Source organism: Phalacrocorax aristotelis, chromosome 21 (genome assembly GCF_949628215.1).
Source record: "Phalacrocorax aristotelis chromosome 21, bGulAri2.1, whole genome shotgun sequence".
Lineage (NCBI taxonomy): Eukaryota > Metazoa > Chordata > Aves > Suliformes > Phalacrocoracidae > Phalacrocorax > Phalacrocorax aristotelis.
In genome coordinates, this window is record NC_134296.1 from 213,590 (window position 1) to 219,589 (window position 6,000).

At 59.4% G+C, this 6,000-nt stretch overlaps 1 protein-coding gene across 1 annotated transcript in view; it reads right to left on the minus strand.

Moving 5' to 3' along the window:
* The window catches only part of LOC142067374 (voltage-dependent L-type calcium channel subunit alpha-1S-like), a 49,836-nt gene extending 48,647 nt beyond the window's left edge, over nucleotides 1–1,189 (minus strand). The window contains exons 1-2 of the mRNA XM_075115950.1: nucleotides 961–1,189; nucleotides 259–392 (exon numbers count right to left, since the gene is read on the minus strand). Coding sequence (XP_074972051.1) covers nucleotides 259–392; nucleotides 961–1,175 — 349 coding nt within the window. The 5' untranslated portion in view covers nucleotides 1,176–1,189. The remainder of the gene's footprint in view (nucleotides 1–258; nucleotides 393–960) is intronic.
* Nucleotides 1,190–6,000: the final 4,811 nt, after the last annotated feature.

Below are 6,000 nucleotides of genomic sequence, written 5' to 3' on the forward strand. Positions count from 1 at the left end.
CCTTTCACCCTGGCCACCCACAGGTGCTGACACTGACCCATGGAGGGAGCTACATTTGCGCTGACCTGCAGATCCCCAGTGCTGACAGTTGCAAGCTGTGGGGATGAGCAAGAACCTGTGGCTCCTCCACGCCCACCCTGTGGCTGGGCTTGACCCAGCAGCAACAAGAAACCTGCCCCGTGGCCCCCCACCCTGGCCAGGCACAGGGGTTCAATCCACCCGCCAGCTCTTCACGGTGGCAGGGTGCCCAGCACCCACTCGGCACTCCGGACACCAGGCGCAGGGGTCTCAGCACACGAAACGCTCGCAGGGCCTTCACGTCAAAGCCGCCTTTTCCCCCTGAAGTCCCTCCCTGCTTCGCATTGACCTGCTCCAAGGTCATGGTGATAAGCCTGAAAGAGCCGGGGCACAGAGCAGGGAAGAAAGGGGGAGAAGCAGAAGGAAGGACAGGGAGAAAGAGAAGGGCGTGAGGATGGAGACCAAGAAACCTGTGCTAAGGAGTCAGTGCTCTGCAGGCAGGGAAGAGAGGGACAGGACTCTGCCAGCCACGCTCAGCCTGACCCAGGGAACAGCTCTTGCTAAGTCCAACTCCTGGGCGCACTCGTGGCTGGGCACCCCTCTGCGCACTCACCGCTGACCAGCGGGGGGCCCTCCCACCCCTCGTGCCCAGTGGACCCTCTCCCCGTGTGCCAAACCCCAGATGACTCCATGGCACTCCCATTCTCCAGGGCAAGGAGACCTGAAAGGCGTTAAGGAGTCAGACAGGAAGAAACAGGAGTGAGGGAGGATCCCCGGGGATATCAGGGCATGAAAAAGGGGCCCGTGGGAGCAGGGCATGAACTGAGACCGCAGGTTGCCCCCAAACCCACTGCAGTCACTAGAAAAATCAATGTAGCTGATAGGCTGTGGACCAGGCCTTGGCACAAGCTGGGCACCAGCAGCTTCCCCTCCTTGCATTACCCCAGGGACACGATGGAGAAGTCGAGCACGTTCCAGCCGTTTCGGAGATAGGCATCCGTGTGGAAAAGAAACCCGTAGGCAATTATCTTGAGCATTGCCTCAATGGCAAAGAAGATCAGGAAGGCGTATTCGATCTTCTCCTGGGGATTGGAAAGGCAAGCAGGAGAGGATGCTCCGTTAGAGCAGACTGTCACCTCCCTTGGCATCACCACCATGCACGGCTGCCCCCCCGTGTGTCTCTGCGTCGGCCCCTGCTGCCAACCCTCTGGCTGTGTGGTGTCTCCAGGACAAACCCAGCAAGCCTCAGCTGGAGAGGATGAGGAGGAGGCATCAGTGCTGCCTGCGGGAGGAAGGCTATGGGAGTATGGGAGGGTGGGGCAGCAGGCAGGAGAGCCAGAGATGTGCAGTGCCCTGGGCCAGGCACTTTTGGGCACTGGGTTGGGAAGTGAGTGGTGGCTTTGCTGGTGTAGTTTGTAAGAGCAGGTTCCCGTAGCCCAGGGATGTGGTCCTGGCAGCGTGCCATTGAAGGGACGCAGGGGATCACGCCGCGGGCCAGAGGGTGGCATGTGGTGGCTCAGCATGCCACCCCTTCCTGCCCAGGGTAGCCTCAGCGCTGCCCGATGCGTGTGGGAGATCACAGATGGGTTGGCAGCAGGGGCCGAACCCAGAGACACACGTGGGTGTGTCAGCGGGGCCACGCCCGGGGCAGCTGACCCCGACTGGCCAATGGCAGGTTCATTCCATACCATGTGACACCATGACCAGTATATTAAGGGGGCAGTTGCAGCTTGGGGAGGTGTGGTGTTGCATGTGGTTTGTTTTGGTGGTTCTTTTCCCCCCTACCCCGACGTTTCACGCGTCTCGTTGTTTTCCTTTCCATTGCGTTTTTGTTGTTGTTTTCATTTCAATTATTAACCTGTTCTTATCTCAGCCCACGAGGGTTACCCTTCTGATTCTCTCCCCCATCCCACCGGTGGGGAGTGAGTGAGTCACTGCGTGGGGCTGAGCTGGCGGCCAAACCACCACAGCTTCTTCACGTGCTTTATTCTGCTCCTCGCTATGCAGTGGCTGCTTTTATGTTTATGCAATAAATGGATGCTTTAACTTTTGTCTTTTTGTGAATGTATAAACCAGCTACAAAAGGCATGTTTTAGATAGCTGAAGCAAAAAAAAAAAAAAAAAAAAAAAAGGCTCAAAGTAGCCTTGCCAGAAATCCCTCTTCCCAGCTACGGGGCAGATGGTGGCTCTTTCCCCTCCTATGCCGCAGGAGACTTCATTCTCTCATTAAGTAACTCATGGCAGTGCTATTTTATGTGCTGGTGTCCGTGAGGTTTTTGGGAAAACTCAAAAAAAAAAACTAGGGTCAAAGCATTAGCTTCTCATTGTCTTCAGTGCAGGTACTTTCCCTCTATTTGGGGGTTTAAACAAAACTTCTCATCTGGGGTTTTGGCTTGTGGGTTCAACCCTGGTAAAGGGATGTTTTCTGTCTACCTAAAAATTAAGACCATGCATGCATCTCCAAGGGACGTAGCAAGAAAAGATCAGGGGTTGTGGCAGTAAACTCAGTGCAGATGAACCACGTCCCTGCTAGGGGCTGCTGACCCCTGCCACAGCTCCCTAACACCGGGTCCAGCCCGGAGCAAGGCTGAGCACGGGGTCCCAGTAGGCACAAACGTACACACACTCCCACACACAGAGGTGCCGAAGCAGCTATATACACATAGGTATGTGCATATATACACACACATATATATATGACTGGGCACACAGGTTAAGACATACACACTCAGCACTCACAAGAACACAAACAGCACCAGCGCCCTCATCCCGTTCCCCTCTCTGGCTGATCAGAGTGAAGGTCCCTTAGTCCTTGAGTGGGGAAAAAATATATATATACACACACATATGTATATATACGTACACACACAGAGGCGTATAACGCAGCTCCCCCCAGCAGCTGGTCAGACCCTCTCTCTGCCCGGTGGCAGCCCCTGGATCCCACCCAGTGCTCCCAGCACCTGGGCACGCCAGCCCCCGAGGCCGCCCCACTCCATGCTGGCAGACACCCCTCTCTCGCACACACGCGCGGGTCTCAGCTGCCCCCACGGCACCCCGCGAACTTCCGTGGTCCCTCCAGCAGCCGCCTGCGTCCCCAGCGTCGCCTGGGCGCTGACCCCGCATCCCAAAGGCGGCCCGGAGTGCGGCTCCCGCTCCCGGGGCAATGCCGGGCTCTGCAGCTCCCGCCGGGGCCGCGGGGCGGGAGCGGGGCAGCCGCCCCTTCCCGCTGCCGCCCGGCTGCCGGCGGCTCGGCTCGGCTGCGCTGGGCTCGGCTCGGCTCGGCTGCGCTGGGCTCGGCTCGGCTCGGCTCGGCTCGGCTGCGCTGGGCTCGGCTCGGCTCGGCTGCGCTGGGCTCGGCTCGGCTCGGCTCGGCAGGGCTCGGCTGCGCTCGGCAGGGCTCGGCTCGGCTCGGCTGGGCTCGGCTGCGCTCGGCAGGACTCGGCTCGGCTGCGCTCGCCTGGGCTGGGCTGTGCTCGGCTCGGCTCGGCTGGACTCGGCTGGGCTGTGCTCGGCTCGGCTCGGCTGGACTCGGCTGCGCTCGCCTGGCTGGCTGCGCTCGCCTGGGCTCGGCTCGGCTCGGCTCGGGGGAGAGCCCAGGCAGGGCCAGTTCCGGTACTGCCGCCCGCAGCGGCGTCCCTCTCCGCTCCCGCCCGCCACCGGCTGCCTCGCCCTGCCCCGGGCACTGAGGCCTTCGGCCAGTGCGTACGGGAGAGAGAGACCGTGGTGGGCCCAGAGAGGGACAGGCTGCCTGCGGCCGGCTGTCTGTCCGGCTCAGGCAGCCCCGAGGGACGGGCAGGCCAAGACCCTGCAGGAGCCGGGCAGCGAGGCAGGGAGGTGCCTGGGCTGGGGAAAGGGGAAGCGTTGGGGAGGTGAATGAACGCAGGTCAGTGCGTGCCAGGAGGTGTGAGGTGTTCGTAGGCGTGGTCGCTGCTGGAGAAGGGGCAGCACAGGCAGCATTTCCATCCCCGCTCTTCACGGCGATGGGAGAAGCCCACCCAGTGGGGCAGGCTCCATCGTGGGCTCGCTGCCTTTGGGCCCCTTCCTAAGGCCATGTCTTTGTGCAGTGACAAAGCAGGAGACGAGCATGAAGACTCACGAAGCATGCAAGGAAGACAAGGATGGATGTGAAAAGGTTTTGTGAGGAAGGAGTCTTTCCCTGCCGGGCAGGTAGGAACCTCTCCGTCAGGCAGACCGCTGCAGCGTGGTTTGTTACAGCCATGTTGGTTGGTGGCTGCCAGCACAGCCCTGTGCGAAATGGTGAGCGCAGCAAGGTGCTGAGCAGTTGCCAGCAGGTGCACGTGGGGGTGTGAGCAAAGGGCTGTGGAGGAGATCAGAGAGGCCTTGAGTGTCCTCTCCACGGGCCCCAGCCTGCACCAGGCTGCACACACACCTCGCACACCCTGCCCTCTTCCTCTGAGACTTTTCCAGGATGAGTCAAAGGGGGCCGATGTTTCTTCCCAGGCTCACCGTTAGATGGGCCCCACATCCTTGCTGTCCCTGGGACAGGTTCTCCTGCACAGGCAGCAGCAGAAATACAGCTCCCGGCTTTCACCAGGGTTTAGGGGGAAGAACAAGGACTAAATGAGAAAAGGGAACATGCTTAGGCCTGCCTCACATGGAGACAGGGCTGCAGCCCTCAGTGGGAATGATTTGACTTTGGTTTGCACAAAATGTGGCAGAGTGGTGTAGGAGGGGGCAGGTTACTTATTTAACCCCTTTACAATCAAAGGTCCCCTCCTCCAAAGTGCATCAAAACTGGAGCAGCTGCAGGAGTTGTTCTTCCATGCTACCTCCCTGCCAGCGCTGTGGCCCTCCTGGCCCTTGACACAGCCTGCTGCACAGCTGCAAAGTAATTTCCCTCCATGGTGGAATCACCCTGCAAAGCAAAGGAGAGGAAGCTTTGAGCAAGGCAGCTGGTGCAGTTGGGTAGAGCAGCTCCCTGGGATGCATGGGGTTGGCTGGGGCACAGCTGGTCAGTCACACAAGGCTGTAGCATCCCTGTAGGACGGGGATACTATTTGCTGTGCGATAGGACTATAAGTAATAAGATCGCTGCAATTATTTTGCTGGCTCAGTCCAGGAAACACCAGGAAAGCCCTTCCCGGTGCCTCAGTTTTCCCTGCTGCGAAGAGATGCTGATAACCTGCCTCTCGCCCTGCCTGCCTTCCAGCTCAGGACTGTTCATACCACTCATCCAGTTGGGCTTTCCCTAGCCCAGCTGGACTGGCCAGGACACAATCCAGCCTGGGCTTGTTGGGTTCCTGCATCCAAACCCTGCAAGCAAGACTGGGGAGGTGAGGCTGAGCAAGGGGTTGAGTGACCGGTGCCAGGCAAGGGTTTCCTCTGCCCCTCCAGAAGAGCAAGCTGGAGCACTTTTTGGACCTACCATGATTCTCTGGAGCTCTGAGGTTGGGGTCAAAGTGCCTGTCAGTGAGATGGACCCAGCCCCAGAGGCTCCCCAGCCCCAGCATCACAGGGTCCAGGGCTCAGCTGAGCAGTTTGCACCAAATGAAGGTAAAATCCTGCAGAGAAAGGGGACTGATCAGTTTGTGCGTTAGCCACCTTTGGCCAGAATTGGGTTCTCCACCTCACCCCGATTCAGCCGGGCGCTGCACACATTGCCCCAGGCAGCCCATCTTGCAGTTTGGGTAAGGGAGGCTGGGGGAGCAGGGGAAAGAGCTGACCTGGGACAAGGCACTTTCCTTTCAGAGACCGTGTGCCCAGCACGCAGCCTGTTCCCACCCCCAGCCCCTGTCAGTGGCATGCGAAGCACTCGCCTGCCTCCCAATGTGCTGGGTAAAGAAGCAACAGCTGCAGGGGCCCTTTTGCTGCCTCAGGAGCTGTGACAGCACCCGGGAGCCAGGCTGGGATCTAAATTTAAACTCATGCTTTGTGTGTTTGTACATGCGAGTGCAGGCTCCAGCCCCAACTGCCCCATCGCCTCCCTCAGTGCGTGGAGGAGACGGGCTCTGCAAGAAGGGA